The 19,344-nt window shown below is 41.6% G+C and overlaps 1 protein-coding gene across 2 annotated transcripts in view; it reads left to right on the forward strand.

Annotated features, from left to right (window-relative positions):
* Positions 1–696: 696 nt before the first annotated feature.
* Positions 697–19,344, forward strand: part of CNOT6 (CCR4-NOT transcription complex subunit 6) — a 31,276-nt gene continuing 12,628 nt past the window's right edge. For both annotated transcript variants that reach the window (XM_086621539.1, XM_086621540.1), the window contains exons 1-3: positions 697–718; positions 15,900–16,013; positions 18,544–18,730. In XM_086621539.1, the coding sequence (XP_086477665.1) occupies positions 15,902–16,013; positions 18,544–18,730 (299 nt within the window). In that variant the 5' untranslated portion in view covers positions 697–718; positions 15,900–15,901. The remainder of the gene's footprint in view (positions 719–15,899; positions 16,014–18,543; positions 18,731–19,344) is intronic.

A 19,344-nucleotide genomic window follows, 5' to 3' on the forward strand; every position in this document is an offset into this window, starting at 1 on the left:
TTACGCTATTAAAGACACAAACATGTAAAAGATACCCTCTTTCCTAAAAGGCGTTCAGCACACCATCCACATTCTGCCTGAGCACATCCACTCCAAGTTTTGACTTCCTGATTCGGACTTTTGCAGAAGAATCTGAAGTTCTTTTTCAAGCAAGCGACTATTTTAATTCGCCTTCCCGGACTCCCACCATTAGCTGTTTCGCTGTGACATGCCATTTACGCTGGCACAGTGTTTTACAACAGCGGACACGTTACTTTCGCCCACTTTTCCGCCTCCCCCTTCCCTCCTCGCCCGCCCTCCCCCCCCACCCCCCGATTCCTACGCAGGTACCCCAAAACTCCCCCACCTTTTACCATCGCCGCGCCCCGTCCTCAGCTCCGAGCCCCTCCGTCCCCCCCCCACCCGCGGGTACCCCACAGCACCCCCCACCCTTCGGCGCCCCCTCGGCACTGCGCTGCCTCCCGCGGCCGCGGAGCGCGCACGGCCCGCGCAGGCGGGGCGGAGGGAGGAGGAGGCGGAGGGAGGAGGAGGAGGAGGGCCGGCCCGCCCGCAGCCGCCGCCGCCGCCATCAGCGCCGCCATGATGCTTGTTTGCTTTCAATGAGTGTGAGGAGGAGGCGGGGGGGAGCCGCTCTCCCGTCCGGCCCGCGGCAGGAAACAAAGAGCCCGGCAGTCGGCGGAGCGAGGGCGGCGGGGGGACGGGGATGCTGCAGCCACAGGTAGGGGCGGCCCCCGCCGCGGGGGGCGGCCGCGGTGTCTCGCCTGGAGGGGGGGCTCTGGCGCGGGGGGCAGTACTGGGGGGGGGCGGTGGTGCTGCTGTGGGGGAGGGGAGCGGCGTTGTTACGGCGGGGGCGTGGGGGTGGGGGGGCAGCTTCCCAAAGAGTTTGGCGTGAGGAGGCGCTCCCTCCGCCCCGTGCCATTCGGGGGTGTCACGGGGGGGCGAGGCCCCTCTGGGCGTGAGGGGGCTCTGGGGGGGGGGGGGCGGCGCTGGAGGAAGCACCGGGCCCCGGGCGGTTGTTGCTGCGGAGACGCCCGGGGGAGCCTCCGCGCCCCGGGGAAGCGGGTGGGAAACGTTTGGTATCGCGGCGGGGAAAGGGGGCTCCGCCGCCGGGAACTTGCCCGGCCGCGCACCCCCGGCCCGAGGCCGGTAAACACCCACCGGCGTGCGGGAGGCAGCCGGGCCGGGCGGCGCCTCGCAGGGAGCCCGGGTTTATTTGCATCGGGGGAGGCAATTACGAGAAATTAGCATAATGGCATCTGGAAGCTTGAAGTTTTGTTGTTTTGTTGTTTTTGTTTTGTTTTGTTTTTTTCTCCTCACTGTGCAATTGAGTTTAAAATAATTAAACAAAGGCAGAGGGAAACGACATCCATCTGGTAATTGCCCGTCCGCCCTCCGCGCACGGCTTCCCCGTGTCTCTGCCTCCCCGGAGGCTGATCTGCGTCCCCGAGAGCGCGCAGGGGGCCGGCAGCGCTGCCTGTCAGGGGGCGCCTCTCCTGCTCCGGAAGGAGCTGCCGGCGGCTGCCCGCCCCGCCGGCAGCGGGAGCCGAGGCCTCGCTGGCGCCGGGGCCCGGAGCGGCCCTTGCTCGTTCCGGCGGAGGGAAACGGCGAGGCAGGCGCGGGGAGTGATTGGCAGCCCCGGCGGCCAATGGGGGAGCGCGGGAGGCGGGCCGAGCGCTGGCACGTGAGGCCGCGGGACGGACGCATGTAGGGATAAACAGAGGGGAATTGGGGCGGGCGGCCCCGGGCGGGGGGGGGGGCGCGATGGCGCCGTGACAGCGCGGGTCGGGGGCGCTCGGCGGGTTCAGGCTTCCGAACAGCGATTGCTCATTAATTGAGCTAGTGGGGGGGGGGGGGGGGGGGGGGGGGGGGGGGGGGATTTGTTGCGGTGTTGGACCCTGGGCCGGGTGCGCGGGGACTGGGCACCTGAACCGGGTGCGGGGGCACCGTGTGCGGAGGAGCGGGGCGGCAGCTCCGGGGCTCCGTCATCTGCCACCGTGCGTGCAGCGCAGCTTGCCTCGTTTGTCGTTTTGTAGAGAATTTTAAGCGTGGGATCAGGGAGGGCTTTGGGAGAGCATATATCCATACACCTGTCTGGCTTTTGATGTACGGATGTACTGTGAACACGTATTTTGTCAGCAATTCTTCCACAAACATTAAAAATTCACGTGAGGCTTGTGTAACATTAAGAAATATATTCCGAACAAATGCAGTAAAACAGAGAGTTTGTTGTGTTTTGTTTTGTTTGGTTTTTTTTAAATACAGATATCTGTATTTCCACAAATGCAGAGGAAGTTGTGTTACTGAAAATATTACTTCGCAGACGTTATATTTTCAAAGGGTATTTGCTTTATAACTAGAGTTGCAGCTCTTCTGGTTTTTCGTTTGATTTCTAGGGCTTATTTTCTTAATCTAGATTTTACCACAATGGGTAACTAATTCAAAATTCAAGGGATTAAGAAATACCTGTGGTATTTGCCTGGCTTAAATACAAAGATGTGCAAGTGTTGACTGGTAATTGTATTGTATCTCGCATTTTTTTTCATTCTAGAGCAGGTCTCGTAATTGGGAATTTATCAACATTTCCACTGGGGTAATTTTACAGGATTATCCGCCCTCTGTTCTTCCTGCTGGTTCATCTGGACGCTGTGGAGTTTGCTGCTAGCAATGAAGCCTTCTGTGGGGGTTTATTCATGCTATTACTGAAATGGAGCCCTTCGCATTTGGATTAACTCTTTATTCACTTTTCACCTGAATCGCTTGGATCAGTCCGTTTTTAAAAAGGATACTACTGTGCATCTCTTGGCTGTTTGCTTTTTGAAGTTGAACTCTGAATACGATCTTGGTGTGTTCAGGCTGTTTACTTTGCTTGAATTTTAGAGGAAGAGCTGAAATATAAAGATAGATGAGACTAATACTGCATGGGCAGGTAAATACTTTTGATGTTTTGTATATGAGGACTTGAAAACGTGTTACAGAGGGTCACGAATTGAATGAGTGTGGTACCTTTCAGGTAAAAATCATAAAGATCAGGCTGTACTAGATGTTAGGAAGACATTCTTCTAAGCAAGTGCAATGTTCATGATGGAAACCACTGTCTTTAAAATGGGGTTGAATGCTCCCAGGGTTGAGCAAACTAAAAATTCTTTCCGAATAGATGAACAGAAGTATCTATTTTTAAAAGCATGGCAGTGCAAATAAACATGGTCCTGTTAATTTATCACTAAAAAGCTAAGTATTTTTGTTTGTGGTGAGGTGCGTCGTCTTATTTGAATTACCTCTGTGCCTAGAAGGCCGGATGGTGAACCAGAATTCCTCCTTCAAGTTGTGCAGCACTTGCCACAACAGGCAGCTCTGCTGCAGAGGCCCTCGTTCTATTCACTAACAGACTGTTGAGTTTTAAATTATTTTCTGGTTTTGTCATGTAATTTTGATTGTACACATGTATATGTGCAGTCTGTTCTGTTACATCCCCAGTCCGAATGGCCCACATTAAGCGAAGATTATACACAGACAGTATCTTTGTGAATGAAGATTCCTTTCAGTCTTCAGAATTGAAAGCATATACAAGAATTGTCTCTTATTTCCTTTTTTTTTTTTTTTTTTTCCGGGAGAAATATATAGTATTCAAAGGTTGCTGTTGGATATGATGAGCTTGAAAAAGCTACCACTGACCTTAAAACCCCACAAGAGTCATCTCAGCAGACCCTACCTCTAGATTTTAGTCCTAGTTGCATGAGATAGATAGAGGTTTACTCTTGCCCTGGTGCATTCAGTGTATCTGGTTGTTTTTTTTAAAGCCATATATTGAGATTTTACACTACTTCCAGTGTCAAAATACTTTACTGACATTACTGAATCCAGTCTAAATTTAGACTTCTTCATGATGTAATTCTGAAGGCTTTATACATAAATTGCTCAAACTGAGTCACTGCAGGATTTCATCTGTCTCGTATTTCTGCTTCAGTGTTGGTGCTTCACACTTGGAAGTGTGATAATTGTACAATATCCTGCAAGATTATTAGCATTGTGTTATGTGACATAATTTATGTTCCTACATTGAAATTGGATTGTAGAAGTCCACTCAACAGGGAAGCTTGGCATATGCTTGGGGACCCGCATGCACAATGTCTACATGGAGCGATTTTCTGAAGTCTTGGAGAGTTTACAAATGCTTAGGCAGGTCCCATAGAAAAAGCTGTTTAAATGCTTAACGTGTTCTTTTGAGCTACTAGTTACACTTCCAAGATGGTGCTTATTTAAAAAAAATGTAACAAATTGGCAACAACTCAATTTTTTCTTTTGTAAGACTGCAACATGAATCCTTTTGTTGATGCCTCAGATGGCTTTTTTTAAGTGAGGGAATCAAGGAGAGAGTAGGAGCAGAAAATATATACGTCGTAGTTTACTTTAGTCCTGAAATACTTGCTGTTAGTATTCTGATTTGTGCTATAATGGGGCTCTGCAGGAAGAGATTATTTTTTTTATTTTCAGACTGGGAAAGCTGTTAGGTGTGTTATGGAGGCTGCCATCTAGATGTTGTGATCACAGCCTGGATATTTTGATGGCTCTCTTATGTGTCTTAGTTCGTGTTCCTGACATGCAGCCTTTATTCTGCGAGTGTAAGTGGCTTCCTACCTTAAGACGGTCCTAAAGCTTCTATACCATTTTATAATACCAGTATCTCCAGGGCTGCCTTCAGCTCTTTGAGCTTCCCCCTTTCCTGAGCAAGGCAGCAGTTTCAGTCTGAAGACAGGGGTTTTCTGGAACATGCTGAAGCAGTCCGAGTGATAGCTCCTGTCATTAGGGTACAGCATCCTGCCATAGTTAGGAGAGCATGGAGTATACCAGAGTTTAATATACTCCATATTGCACATAATCTGTGCAGCTTTACTGCTTGAGCTATTTTGGACTATACTGATGAATGGAGCATGGATCCTGCAAGTTGATCTGAATTAGGTGGAGCTTCACAGAAGGATCTCTCTGCATAGATGAGTTTGCAGGGCCAGGGATCAGAAAAAAACATTAAACACTGGCTGCACTTCAGAAACAGATCCTTTCATGTGCTTTTTGGAAAAAAAATGCCCATCGAACCAACACCTATGAAGACAGGAAGGCTCAAAACGAAACTAAAACACAACTAGGTTTCAGCACGCATCGTCTGATGTATATCACCTGTCAGAATGAGGGGATGGCATCATAATGGCAAAATAATAAGAAGTATTAAGATGTTTTATGCCAAACTCTGACCATTAACACTTTTTAATATTATTTTAAAGAACTTTTGATGCTTGTCCACCCAACAGAAGAGCTTTGCCTCACAAAGCAAAGATCCTGTGGACGAACAAAGAACAGGTCCTGTGGAATTTCAGTGCTGTCTTAATCACAGTTCATCTATATATAGAATACTTTCAGGAACAATAGTTTTTAGGAACAAGTGATCTTTGTGAAGGAGAATAATTAAAATGAGGAAGGAATCTTTGAAAGGGACATCATGAAAGATCCACGTCTGGAGATTTGAGAACTGATCATACAGTGATTGTCAGTCATGGCACAGATGCTTTCTGTGTGAAGAGGGGGCTACATCACCCTGTGGTTTCTTCTAGTATAGTGTGTCAGGACAGGACTTTTCTCCAGTAGCAGAAGTTGGAAAGCTGCTACTTTGTTTGCTCATTAACTCCACGTAATCTGCATTAGTCCAGCCATCATTGGAATAATGCTAAAAATCAACCAGCGATGTGGCTGGAGTGGTGATACTTTATTTTATTTTTTGTTTTTAAACCACCAACAATGAGCCCCACTTTCTTAGCTGGGTATGATTGTTGGCTTTCAGCATTGTCTCACAAACAGCTGCACCAACACAGCAGAAGGAGCTGATGAAGTGGAACATAGGGACAGGAAAGAAATCTCAAGTTGGCTTTGCTGTGCAAGAGCATGGTTGTGGAACAACATTCTCAGGCTTGTTGGTTTAATTTGAAGTAAAAACAATCTATGAATAGTCTGATTGCTTCTATCAGGATGTGGCTATGTGGGTAAAGCTTGAACTGCGTGAACGGGTTCTGTAATATCCTGAACTTCAGTTAGTTTAGCAACTTTAATATTAACAAGCATTTAAATATCTAGAAATAGTTTTTTAGGAAGGCAGAGATTTTTGGATTTAGATACTGACATCTCTTGTCAAGCTGTTGTTCAGATTCTATAGCAGGAATGCTGGAAATGAGCTCATGTCCAAACTTCATTTAAAACGGCTAGGTTATCTCTTCCTCCTAAGTTCTGTTGCAAGGCTGAGAAGCAAAATAATGTTTTGTGTGGTGAGTGCATGTTTTCACTCACAAAACAAAAGAAATGTGGTAAGTGTTCTGCAGATGCATAAAGGAAAATGTGATAAGGAACGTTGTGGTATACATGCCAGTACTTAGAATAGCTTACTGAGTTGGACCAAGATAAGAAATTGTGCAGTAGTTAACTCTAAACGAAGATTCGTAACTAAATTGTCAAATATGATTATCTGGACACAACCAGTGGAGTGAGAGCTGGTATTGTAGTAACGTTTTGGAGTGTAAGACCATTCTCATTAGCTCTCTGAAGATGTCTGTAGATGAAGCTTTTAAGCCCTGGTCTTACTGTCTATCTGTATTTTTAAAACTTGCAGCTAAATGTTTTATGATGGAACTCTTCCTTTTAAAGTTGATCATTTAGGTTCCATCTGATTTGTACAGTGTATAATTATGTAATGTAAGTAAACTCTTAAAGTAATTAGTGAACGTGACTGATCTCTTAATGTATTGGCATTTCAGAATACACTAAAATAGAAAATGTAGAAGTCTGCACGTGGTGTAGTACTCATTAGTTAGCCAGAGTGTTTCTAGGGATACCAGTTAAAGGTCAGCCTTTTCTTTGCAATTTGGTTTTGTGATAATGTTTGTTTTGTATACAGCAGCCTTTTACTATAGACATAATTACATACAACTGCTGATAATTAAGAACTGTTCTAATCATCTGGACTGTATCTGTGCTAGCTGAGATCATTTGGATGTGGTATTTCTAATCATTAGATGTTGTGCACGGTAAGGGGGTGGGAATTTGAGTTCTTTATCATGCGTCAGAGAAAACAGAGCTATCTTGTAGGTCTGCCTAGAAGATGGGGCAGTCAAATTCCTCCGTGCTGAATTGTGCCTTTGGTGTTCTGACCATTTTAGAGTCCTCTTTTGAACCCAAACTGGCCTTTATAGCAACTGAACATGGAAGTGAAAATTGCTTCTTTGCACTAGTAAAACTGGTAAATAAGTTTCTTGTGCCTTCCAAGGTTTAGGGGGTTACACATACACCATTAAAATATTGGGCTGCAGATTGCTCATCTGATAGGAAATTGTGATTGCAGGGGGAGCAGAGGGGTGGCAGGCTGGGCAGGAGAAGTAGAGGTTTGGAAAATGGCAACCTCTTTCCCCTGCCATACACCTGGTAACCAGCCAGTTTGCACTTCTGTAAACAAGTAGTTAAGGAGGACAGAGAAACCTTAATTAAAATTAAAATACCTGGAGGTCAAAACTTAAAAATATGGTCGTCTTAAAAATGTGAATTAACTGATTTTTGGACTTAAAATTTAAAGCCTGATCTAGTTGGTGCTATATAGCTTTGAGCACAGCAAATATATCCTTTGACTTATATGGCCCAGTTGATCTGAATTGGGATGCTTTGCTTTTCTTAAGTTTCAGGAGGGTTATGTCTCATTTTTGTCAGCTTTGGTTAGATTAAGGGTTTTGCAGAACTTTACAGCTTTATAGATTTTTTTGAAAGACTATTAAAGCATTTGTCAACTTCTGAGTTTTCTGTAGTAGGATTTATATATGCAAAATCAAATAACTCATCTGGTCAGTCATATTCCAGACACACTGACATGAACTAATGTGTATTGACTTAATCATATCTTGTATTTGTTTATTATTACATAGTTGTAATGCATGTTCACATCCCACTGCGTTATCCAAGTCTGAAAAAGAGGAAGGGTAGCTTGCGGTTTTGTATTGGCAGTCATGTAAAATTCTAGTTTTAGAAGTCCTCAAAATACGATGAAGAAGCATTACTTCCCTGATGAAGCCATTAAATCTTAATATGCTAACAGCCCCTAAAACGTGATCCTACCAAGTGAAAAAGCACTTGGAATGAATCAATTGACTTTGTGTTGACTCAACAGTGTTTCTATTTTTTTAATTTAGATTATTCCAACATTAAGCTATAAATTGGGTTAAAGGGATCTTGACACTTTCCTACATGTTACAGTTGAGTCTCTTGGGGATGGGGAGTGTTTCAGGAGTCGTTTTTGTGCTGCTCCCCAGTGCTTCTCTAGTTCTGCCTGTGCACACAGCTCTTATGTGCCATCCCTCTCCATTCTAGGTAAAAGGAAATTTTTAATTCACAGCATGTATCCTGAAAAATTGAGGTGTTACCCTTTAGCTAATTTCCCAATCGGATTTTTCCTAGTCTTATTTTTTCAATACTAATATACTTACTGAAAAAAAAAAAATTACTTGAACAGCCTTTTTAAAATAAAAAGCCAAGTGTTTGCACTAGTCAACAAATAATAAATGTTTACACAACAGACTTTATTTTTTTCCTGCTAGTATGCCACTTTTAGGTAAACATCATAACCTGTGTTTTCTTGAAACACTGATGTTTTCTTGAAACACTGATGTTTTCTTACATATATTTCAATAGAGCGATCTTGTTCACTCCTAGAAAGTTAAATGTAAGATTGTATTTCAGTAGATAGGCAAGTCCTCAAATTTCTGTTTGTTCAGCATTAAAATATTTGTAATTTTAGTTCTAATGTGCTTTAGTATGGATTCCTCTAATTTGAGGAAGCTTTAATTCTTTCAGACTTTTTTCTTTTAGGTGGTGGCTTACATTTGCATTTCTGAACTTTGGTTTATCTAGTGCACCGTTGTGTACGGTTGTGAAATATAACCAGATGCTACATTTCATAGCAAGATGCAAGTATTCTTCTATATTGTGGTGTATACCTGCTAGTAGTTGGGAAATCCAAAACTGTAGGTGTATGTTAAGACTTATTTTTAAAAAACAAAGTTTCAGTTTAGTATGTTCTGAATAAGACACTGATAGAAACAAGACTGACATGAAATATAGAAGGCTTTGTAGGAACAGTATCAAGCATACAGAAAAGACATTTAACTCTCTAGTTTAGAGTTTTATGCCTCCAAGGAGCAGGGGGTGGTCCTAAATAATTTTAAATAAGAATTTAGCTGAAGTACATTAAATTTACTTTAAATGACACTTGAGGTTTGGCTAGGATGCGTTGGGTACTTGCTTCCTTTACTCATCATGATATCTTGCCTGTGAGTATTTTTTCCCATCATTTTTCAGTGGTACGATCACTGTCTGGTTGGTTGCCGGTGCGTGGTATAGACTGAGGATGAATGCAGTCGTTGACTCATCAGTTCAAGTGTGTAAATTCTGTAGGGACTGACCTTTGTCGTAAGCCTGTTCAAGTTGCTGCTGCTTTTCTGCGTGGAGAAGACAGATGTTGCACCTTGTCATCCCAGGCAGGGACAGTGTCCATTTACCTGGAGTTGTGGCTTCATTTCCCTGTACTTTAAGCTGAAACGTAATTAAGTTCCCGTAGAAATTCGTAACTTGCTGAGTAAAGTGCTACCAGTGACAGGAAGGTGAAAGCAGTAAGCTTGATTCAGTCTAGAAAAGCACTTGTTTAAGGAATGGGTAGTGGGTCTTTGAGTGGGAACGAGCAAATCTTAAGTTTTATAATAAAAACTGAAATACAACACTGTGAAATTACCTTGAAGTTTTTTTTCCAAAGCATAGTAGTTATCTTTTAGATGTACTTCTGTTCCTTCTGAAGAGGGCCACCTGTTTGGAGTTTAAAGCAGTAATTTCTGTTCATTCTAATAAAGCTCAACAAAAAAGATTGACCCTTTAAACACAGGTTAACATTTCTTATTATCCTATACATTGCTAGAACTGCTGCAACTTTATCTAAAAAGCAGTGTACTTTGCCTTCAGTTAGGATTTCAGACTTTGTTCAGTGTTACTATTTAACTGATGCATGGGTGAGAGTAGTTGGAAGCAAGGTTTTGCTTCCTGCTGTGTGAGAAGCGATTTCAAGTAGATGTGTCCAGAAGGACAATTATGTTGTCCTGATTTCAGTCCTGTCACCAGTTGTGCTGCAAATCCACACCTACATTACTGCTATGCAGGAATAATAATGCAGGAGGCTAGGCTCCCTCCATTCTTTTTTTTTTTTTTTTCCCTCCTCCCCCTTAGCTTTTGGGCAGTTTAGTTCTCTTAACCAGCTCCTGTTGTTATCAGGCAAAAGTCAGAGCTGATGCAAGAAGTGGAAATACGTGGTCAGGGAGGAAGGAACTGCAGCAGGACCAGCTTAGTTCTGCTTCATGCGTTGTAAAGCCACGGTGCAAGTGGCTGGTGTGGGGGCTGAGGAGGATCCTAGATTAACTTTGAATTCAAGATGTATCAGTCAATTTAAGAAATGCTTGTATTTATGGGGAAAGTCATTGAAACTCATTTTCAAATGAAATTTTGGATTGCATGGAAGAGAGCTTCAAGGTTAAAGGCACAAGGTTACAAGTGAATGGTCTGAGATGAGGGTAGTAGGGTTTGGAGAAAGAAAGAAAAGTCTCCCATATGTGCTGTCATTTTCTTAAAAAAAAAAAAAGTCTTTGGGCAACTTAATGGTTTATAATTAATGGGAAGCTCTGTAGATTGCATTCTATCCTGCTATTTTTCAGAAGTGCAAAAGTCACTTATTTGGTAAGTAATACTGTACTGCATCAATACTTAAATTATCTTGTTAATAATTATCTTGTTAATTCTGACTTTGTTAGATCTAGATTCATATAGTTTATTCACTGTTTTTAATTAAAGTAGCAAGAAGTTTGAGCAATTCTGGACTTGATCAGATGTGGTGGTACTTCGTTTACTTCCCCCTCCTGTCTGTGTTCTGATCTACATCAGCTTGTTAGTGATAAGTGATTATCAAGTAAAGGGGGTGGGGAGGAAGTCAAAAGAAGCCATCAATTTGTGTCAAGAAGTTTCAAAAGCAAAGTTGCAATACTTCAGCATAGTGATCTTGTGTTTCTAAAGGTACTCACACATTTGTAAATGGGATTTATAGATCCTGTTTCGTAAGTATTGAAATAGTTATTTCAGAATAGTTGATTAGATCAGATAAAGTTGTATTGAACGTTAACCCATGCTGTTTTCACTTGCTTCTCATTTTCTATAAAGTTTTAGAGTTCAAGTTTTCTTTGCCTAATTTGAATTTTGATAATGATGTTTCTAGAAGAGTTTTTGTGGCAATCTTGATATCTACATTTATAATAAAGCTAATACTGTAAAGGATTGATGGTACTTGGCCTACAGGAGTTGTCCAATACATTTAATTCTGTGGTATTATAGAAAGCATTTCAGGAAATGAAGAACTGCTGTGGTATTTTCTGTTGGTGGCTTTTAAAAAAAAAATCCCTACTGCTTACTCTCAAAAAAACTGCTCACCTGCCTATTTTGATTAAATCCTTCCCCCCACCGTTTTCTGATTTCATAAAAATGGCAGAAGGGAAGGATAAGAAGATCTCAGTTGTTCCTGCCCTGTCATTCATAGCAGTTTCCCCAGACTATTATCCGTCTGTTTTAGAGGAATTATTTATCAGTAGTTTGTGTGGTCATCTGGAGCTTTAACTACTGCATAGTCCAGCTTCCACGTTACGCGTGCCTGTAGCCCAGGAGACTCGCCTTTTCAAAAGCCTCTCTGGGCAATGGCCTGGACTCTCTTCGTTCTTCTGCAGCTGGTGTAGCTAAAGCAGCTTGGCCTTCAGGCAGCTCCTCCTTTCCTGGGCCACCAGCTCCTCCTGGCACCGTACCCTTCACGGCACTGGTGCTGTGGCTGTGACGCGCTCCTCAGGAGCGGTGCGGCGTGGCGGCCATTCCGTACACAGCTCACCCGCTCGTGTGGCTGCCGCTGATCGCACCGGCTCTCGTCCAGGACGGCTCCCTGGAACAGCGCCTGGCCTGGGTGCCCAGCGCCTGGCTGCCACGTTGCTGTCGCCTGGAGACGGGCAGCGGCCGGTACAGGTGCACCTCAACCTGCCAACGGTTGGCTTTGTCTCCAGGGGCTGTTCCTGAGTCAAGCGGGAGCTCGTTGTCCACTTGCTGTATCGGCCAGCTTTGTCAGCTCTTCTTCTAACAGGTTGCCCTCCCTTCACTTTAAAACCTTGTGGTTTTTTCTTCTTTGTCTGATCCTCATCATCCTCGCCCTGCACCCCTCCCTCCGAAGGGCCTTGCCTGCCGCTGCTCTGCCGTCCCCTGCCCCGCTGCCTTTCTTTCAGTGCCTCCACGCGGGCAGGAGCTTAGAGCTGTGTCTGCGCTGAAGACTCGTGATCTCATTGCCTGTGTCAGACCCTGTGTGCTGTTGACCTCATCGGCCTCGTTTAGCTCAGCTTCTTTGGGGTAAGGGGTCTTAATTCTGTGTTGGGACTAAGTGACCCTGAGTGGGAATGGGCAGCCACAGTCCTCTTGAGCTCTCAGGCTCTCCTGTTTTTACAGCTCTTTAAGTAACAATTTTAATAACCTGGTACAAGGTAATAAACCATTTCATTTGCATTCAAACATACTTAAATGTCCTCTTAATTAAATATGTATGTGTGTGTGTGTGTATATATATATTTATATATAGTCTGTGCTGTGTTCTGGGCGCCCGTGTCATACCTTTATAAATAAAGATTCTCTCCTTTACGAACTACCTTGCTGTATGTGATAACAGCCTAATGTTCAGTGGTGCTTTCCACCATCTGTGGTGGTGCAGCTGAAAATTACAGGTGGTGTAAGCTCTTGAAAACGATGGCCATGATAGTTTAAAGCCGCAGTTATCAATGGCTCTGAGGTTTTTCAGTGCTATTTTATGTACTAAACATTGCCTTAGTCTGACAAAACTGTATCAATTAATCTGACGTTTACCTCTGCTTCTGTGGTTAGCTGGAGCAGTTTAGCAGGCTCTAAATTTGGATTTGGGGAGGTGGAGAAAGGAGGAGAGACAGTGATTTGTAAAAGAGACTGATTTTTTTGAACTACTCTGTGCTGTGAAGTTTTGAAATGTAATTCAAGGAATTGTGCTTGCATTTTACGATGGCCTGTGAAATACAACCCAAATTTAGCCTTGCTGTCAAGTCCTGAGAAATCTTGAACTCTACAAGATGGGTAAAGATGCTCTAACACTTGGTGTGACAGCATCCTTGGTGTTCTGGTGTGCCTGATGTCAGTGATGTTGTTGGTCAGCTGCAGCTCCTTCAGCCAGGAAACTCTCAAGCATTTGCTGCTTTTTTTTTCCCTGGTAATCCCAAACAGTAGGGAATCATCCACTGTGAAACACAGCAGTGAGAAAGGGAAAACCGTTAATAATGGGAATTTTAACGAGAGGGAGAATAGCACCTTGGGTGGACCAGGAGTGCTGGGTCACCAGGATCCAGTGTTAAAAGCTCAAATTCTGAAATGTCTAATTGTTTTAGCGTGCATTAACAAAACCCACTGGAAAAGTATGTCATCTTCTTCTGGTAGCGAGGAGCGATATGCTGCTGGTACCAGCAAGGCTGTTAATTAGTGCGTGTGATTGAGTGTGCTCTGGGGAACGTTGATGTTTCTGTACTGAATGAGATTTCTGTCTCTAGTATACCTGCTTTGGTTCTTGAAAAATTGGAACATATTTATTAATTCAGGGAGCTGCAGGAAGAGAAAGCATCCAATGCCTGAGGAAGGTAAATGTTTCCTGACAAACTGAAGCATTCCTATGTGGCATTAATCCTTGTGAATGATATATAATTATATATAGCAATTTCAGAAGAGATGCTCTATACATTACTTTGCTATGTATTACTGCACTAGTTGCATACAGGTAGAAGTCAGGCTTTTACCTTTTCAGTGGTTATAATCCAGTCTTACCGCCTTTAATTAGCTTAGTTTGAAGAAGAAAGTGTTACACTTGGTGATTCCAGTACCCTGGGTACTCAAATGCCATCATTCTTTAAGGAGCTCCACCCAGCTGATATTTAAAATCTCATCCTTTTACCCACAATTCACTTTTTAAAGTGGAATTTCTTTTCACTGCAGAAATCTGGTTTTGACTAGTAGTGGGAGTGGGAAAGGGAAGGAGGAGTGTGAATTAGTAAAAGAGCTGTTGTATTGAAGTAAGCATGTGGTGCCTAAAAGCTTTATTTTAATTAGGTTGCATAATGAGATGAAAGTTTTTGGGTGTTTTCTGTTTTTGTTTTGTTTTGTTTTTTTCCTTTTGTTTTGTTTTTTTTTAACATGTGGAGTAAATATTTTCCAGTAAATTCAATAAACAGAAAATAAGTCTGATAGTCTAATTTACTAACAGTTATTCCTTGTTTGTTCTCTGTATAATTACAACATTCTGACGTATTCACTTTGTCTAGGGATATGAAAAAAATAGAAAGCCTTAAAAGACCTGGTAGGTAGGTGTGCTCATGATTATGACCCGTATAGCTGCTTCTTTATTGAGTGGTTTTGGGTGGTGTTATAATATTTCTGTGATATATTTTGCTTAATGATTGCATAATATTGCTTATAACGTGTTGTGGATGTGATTTGATCCAGCCTTGTTTAATTTCTCTGTTTCCGATAAATAATTTTGTAGCTTGTTGCTTGTGCCTTTCTCCATGTATTTGGACGTGGCAGCTTAAGAGGGTGAAATCTTTGCCATAAAAGCTCTTAGATATACGTAGGGCAATGCAAAAGCATTGATCTTACTTATGATAAATGCAATTTATGTTGCAAGTCCTATGTAACTTGAAAACACAGAGCTAATTTGTAAATTAATGTAGTATTTGTTTATTTAAAATCTTTGTAAGCTATTTTTTCTCTTAAACTGACTAAAATGCAGATGTATTTCTCCTGGGACAGAGGAGAGGTAGCTCATGGTGCAGGGAGAGTTACAGCACAGGGCTTTATTATGGAGCCAGGAATGCATTTTTGGTTTTTCCCACCTTTCTTTGCAGTGAAACAGTACCAGTGTGTTGATGTACAGGAAAGCTGGAAGGAGGGGTTTTTTGAGATGAAGGAGGTTTTTTGGAGAGGAATTTTTGCCACTTCTCTCTCACAGTCCATGATTTGACATGGTGAAAAAAGATAAGAGATTTAAAAATGTTTCTTGTGAAGTTATCAGGAATTACGTGAAAGAGAGCAAGACAAATGAAGTTAAATTTCAGTGTTAAACACCTGGCCAAAGAAAGTGATAGAAATGTCTACCTCAGGTAACAATATTTTCAGATAGAAAAGAGTAGGATGAGGGTCAGATTAAAAGATATAATTTTGCAGACTTAAAGAATCAAAGATCTTTTTGAAACCTCAATTCTTTTGTTGGATGCTGAATTGTGTGAAAAGTTGAGAATTGCAGTAGACCTGGAACTGGTAGATAGTCAAGGCTATTAGCAAATGTTTTCTTTATATTGTATGAGGAAGAATCTGGTGGTGGTGATCATCGCTTTTGGAAGTTTTAGTGTTGAAGACCCAAGAGCCTGCAGATTGATTTTGAAGGGCAGAATGACATACCCATGAAAGGTGGCAGGACACAATGTTTATGTTGGTTTACAGATTTTGTTAAATTATTGAGCAGGGGATTAAGCTGTCATCTGCCGTTCTAGGAGCATCGGGAATCTCTGTTCTATTTTATAGCAGTCTTTCCCACTCCGTGAAGTTTGTAAATGGGCACAGGTTATCTTTATCTGAAGCTTTGAAAAGTATTTGGAGCAAACATCCAATTCAAAATTTAACTGAAATGGAAATACCTTTTAAAGAATTCTCAGTATATAATATCTTAAGTATTTGTCTTTTTGTCTCAACAGGAATGCCCAAGGAAAAGTACGATCCACCTGATCCACGGAGGATGTACACAATTATGTCCTCAGAGGAAGCAGCCAACGGAAAGAAATCACACTGGGCAGAGTTGGAAATAAGTGGTAAGAAACTGAGGAATGGTCCTGAATTACGAACTCGTTGCAAGTTAAGAGTAGTCTATGTAGTATGGCTTGAACAAGAAGTCTGGAATGGAGTTACCTACCTTGGAAGTGAGCCAGCACACCAACATTGCAGCTGCCAGCCTTTGGGTGTGTCAGGGAGCTGTAGGAGGGATAAATTGAGGCAGGTAGGGAATCCTAACAAGTTGGAAAGTTGGGAAGATGCAGGTACAGATGTGAGCTCTTTGTGTTTTAAGATGAGAGGGTGGGTGAGAGTCTGGATTTAAGGTCAAATTTGTCAGAAGAGGGTGAAGTTGGGGATGATACATACACTGTTACCTTAAATAATGTGACAGTGGTGTTGTATTGGGCCATGACAGTCTAGTTTCTGTTGAGGCAGAAGTTTTCAGTTTAAAAGCAGTTGTAAATCTTTGCTCTGTTCTTGAGATGAAAAAAAAAAAAGATGAAAAAGATCCTCCAAGAACTGTGTTAGCTTTGAGATACTGTTTGACTTTTGGAACTTTCCTTGAAAATAATGCTCAGAATTCATAAACATTAATTCCAAGTGATGTGGGACAACAGTCTCTCTTGATTTATAGAGTAAATTCTGATTTTGCTGCATAGAGTGTGTTTACAAGGAAACTCGGGCAAATATTTTAAGAATTTAAAAATGATTCTGCGATGTTGTAAATTTCAGCTGAAATTTTGCTTAAATACAGAGGTTCTTTAAAGAGACTTGCAGGAATTCCTATGTGGTGTTTCTAAATGACTGCCCAATAGAGAAATTTATGGAAGGAGGAAAACAAATAGAGTTCTTTGAATTGTGAAGTCTTTCCGTCCAGATCACTGAATCTGTGTCTTGCTTCAAGTGCCACGTGCCTGAACATGTGAATAGTGTTCTTGACGTGAAGGTTACAGATGCAGAAACCTAGTTTAATGCTGCTTCAGGAATCAGCATTATAGATCAGCATTAGGCTTGGATATCCACTGGGACATCTGCTGCCTCTGCATTGGAAATACGTTAAGTGATGGCTCTTTCCTTTCATGCCTGATAATCTCACTGTAGACTGATTCCAGCCAAGAGAGGTGCAGGTAGTGAAGAGGATGGATCAGTGATGTTGATTGGAAATCCTTCCAGTTACAAGGGTTTTTTTGATCACAGTCACCTGTTTGCATTGGAGGAGGAGAAGTGTTAATTTAAAAAATGCAAAGAACTATTGGTTTCTCTTTAAAACCTTTCAGAAGATTTCTTAATGACCATTACAGTAGCATGAATCCTTTAAGAAATATATGCATTTGCCTTGCAAAATAAAATGTGATCATGTTTTTGTTTTGTTAATATTCACGCTGTCTTTTCCTTGCAAAATACTGGGTCATCTAATACAGAAAGCCCCAACTGTTGCTGCTGCTCTCATGTAGATCACTGAGCTGTTTCACTGCAGGCTTTTTTATGCCACTCACTTTCTTATAGCTCACTGGAAATGATATCCATATTAAACCTTTTGTTTCCAGAGACTAAATCCCAGATACACATGTATCAGTGTAGCTTTCCCCAGGTGCTAAATATGACTTCTTTTATTTTGAAGAAAATCATTTAAGGAAAGGAATTATAATGTGTGTATGTTGGTATAATATTAACCAGACTGTCGTTAATATTGGTGAGTCACGGTGTGTTTTTTAAAGGCTGTCACAAGTAACTTTTTGCCTTGGAGAAACTGGTGTTGGTACTCTTCTTCTAATGCTTTTGGTACAGTGAGATGAATTCTGTAAATGAAAAAGGAACCACTCCTGGGGGGGGGGGAAATCTTGGAGAGAAGAAATGTTTTGAGACCTTGTGATGATATCTCACATTCCTTACATGTAGCAATGTAAAAATCTTGATTCTGTCACACAAATCCATGTTTCCACCCTTCAGTTTATACAAAAATCATACCGTTATTTTAAATATCTGGCAATAGTTTATGCAGCTTTTAGTTGAGCGCCAGATGGAAATCCATGTTCTCAACTAAGCATTTTAGTCACCCTAAATATAGTGCTTCTATCTGTTCTTGGCTGGATTAGTGCCATAGAATAAAGATTTTTGATTTGAAAGATGTTGTGCAGAAATAAGGGGCAAACCAAAGAGCATCTCTCATCTAAAACGTAAACTAGAATTTAAAAAATCTGTTTCTTACACCTCTGCTAGTTACTGAATTAATGGTCAGTTAGTATATACATCTTGTTTTGTAAGGAACTTGAGAAAGACATGTTTAAACCTTAAGTACCTATTGAAAAAATACAATCTAAGAAGTTCTGGCAACACCTTCAATTCTCTCATGTATTTCCAAATTGTTTTCATCTATAGAATTGGTGATTAGTGGAATTTTCATTGATAAAAGAATAATAATTAAAACCACAACAAGAACAACAACAACACAAACAAATAAAAACCCTCCACCTCAAGCCCCTCCTATACATACTTAAAAAATGTGTAATTATTGCTAAACTTATGCATTTTAACTGTTCTGTTTTCTTCTGTACATTCCTTTCACAGGGAAAGTAAGAAGCTTAAGTTCATCGTTGTGGACACTGACCCATTTGACAGCTTTGCATCTCAGCGACAATTCCTTATCCCGTATTCCTTCAGACATTGCCAAGCTTCACAATCTGGTGTATCTGGACCTGTCCTCTAATAAAATTCGCAGTTTACCAGCAGAGCTCGGAAACATGGTGTCACTCAGGTACGTGAATTTTAACAGGAGTTAAAATTGTTCTTATTATCTTTGTAGCAACAGTTTAAATTCCAGTGTAACTTTTACATCTTAGTAAATGAAAACAAATAAATTCCCCTTTTGGCACTTCTTTTTATCTGTCTCCCTGAATGCTTGGAATGGTCTGTGCAGCTGTAGCAATGCTGGCTTTTCTGTCATCTCCTATTCCGATGTATGACGGTACAGGATGAGCTTCAGAAGTGTTTAGTTTAATAGCAACCACACATTCTATATTTTTCCAAGTCAGGTTTCCTCTCTGCATCTCTTTCCAGACTCTTTACAAATCTTTATGTGGCGTTTTTCTCTTAAGAAATACTGATACGCAAAAAATTGCTTTTAACACATAGTAAGGTAAAAAAAAGTCAGATTAAACATTCATAGTCATGCTAGCTACTTTTTTTCCCTCTTTATTCATCTTTAGTAGTTATTCTTAACAATAGTTCTTACTTAGTTTCTTTTATAACTACTGCAACTTGTCTCACTTCATCACCTTCCTACCTGTGCCATCATGTAACTGCATTCCTGCGCAAACTGGGGAGGAGAAAAAAGTGTTCTGAACTGACCCTTTTTCCCACAATTTTATA

This window comes from Tauraco erythrolophus, chromosome 16 (assembly GCF_009769465.1).
Source record: "Tauraco erythrolophus isolate bTauEry1 chromosome 16, bTauEry1.pri, whole genome shotgun sequence".
NCBI lineage: Eukaryota > Metazoa > Chordata > Aves > Musophagiformes > Musophagidae > Tauraco > Tauraco erythrolophus.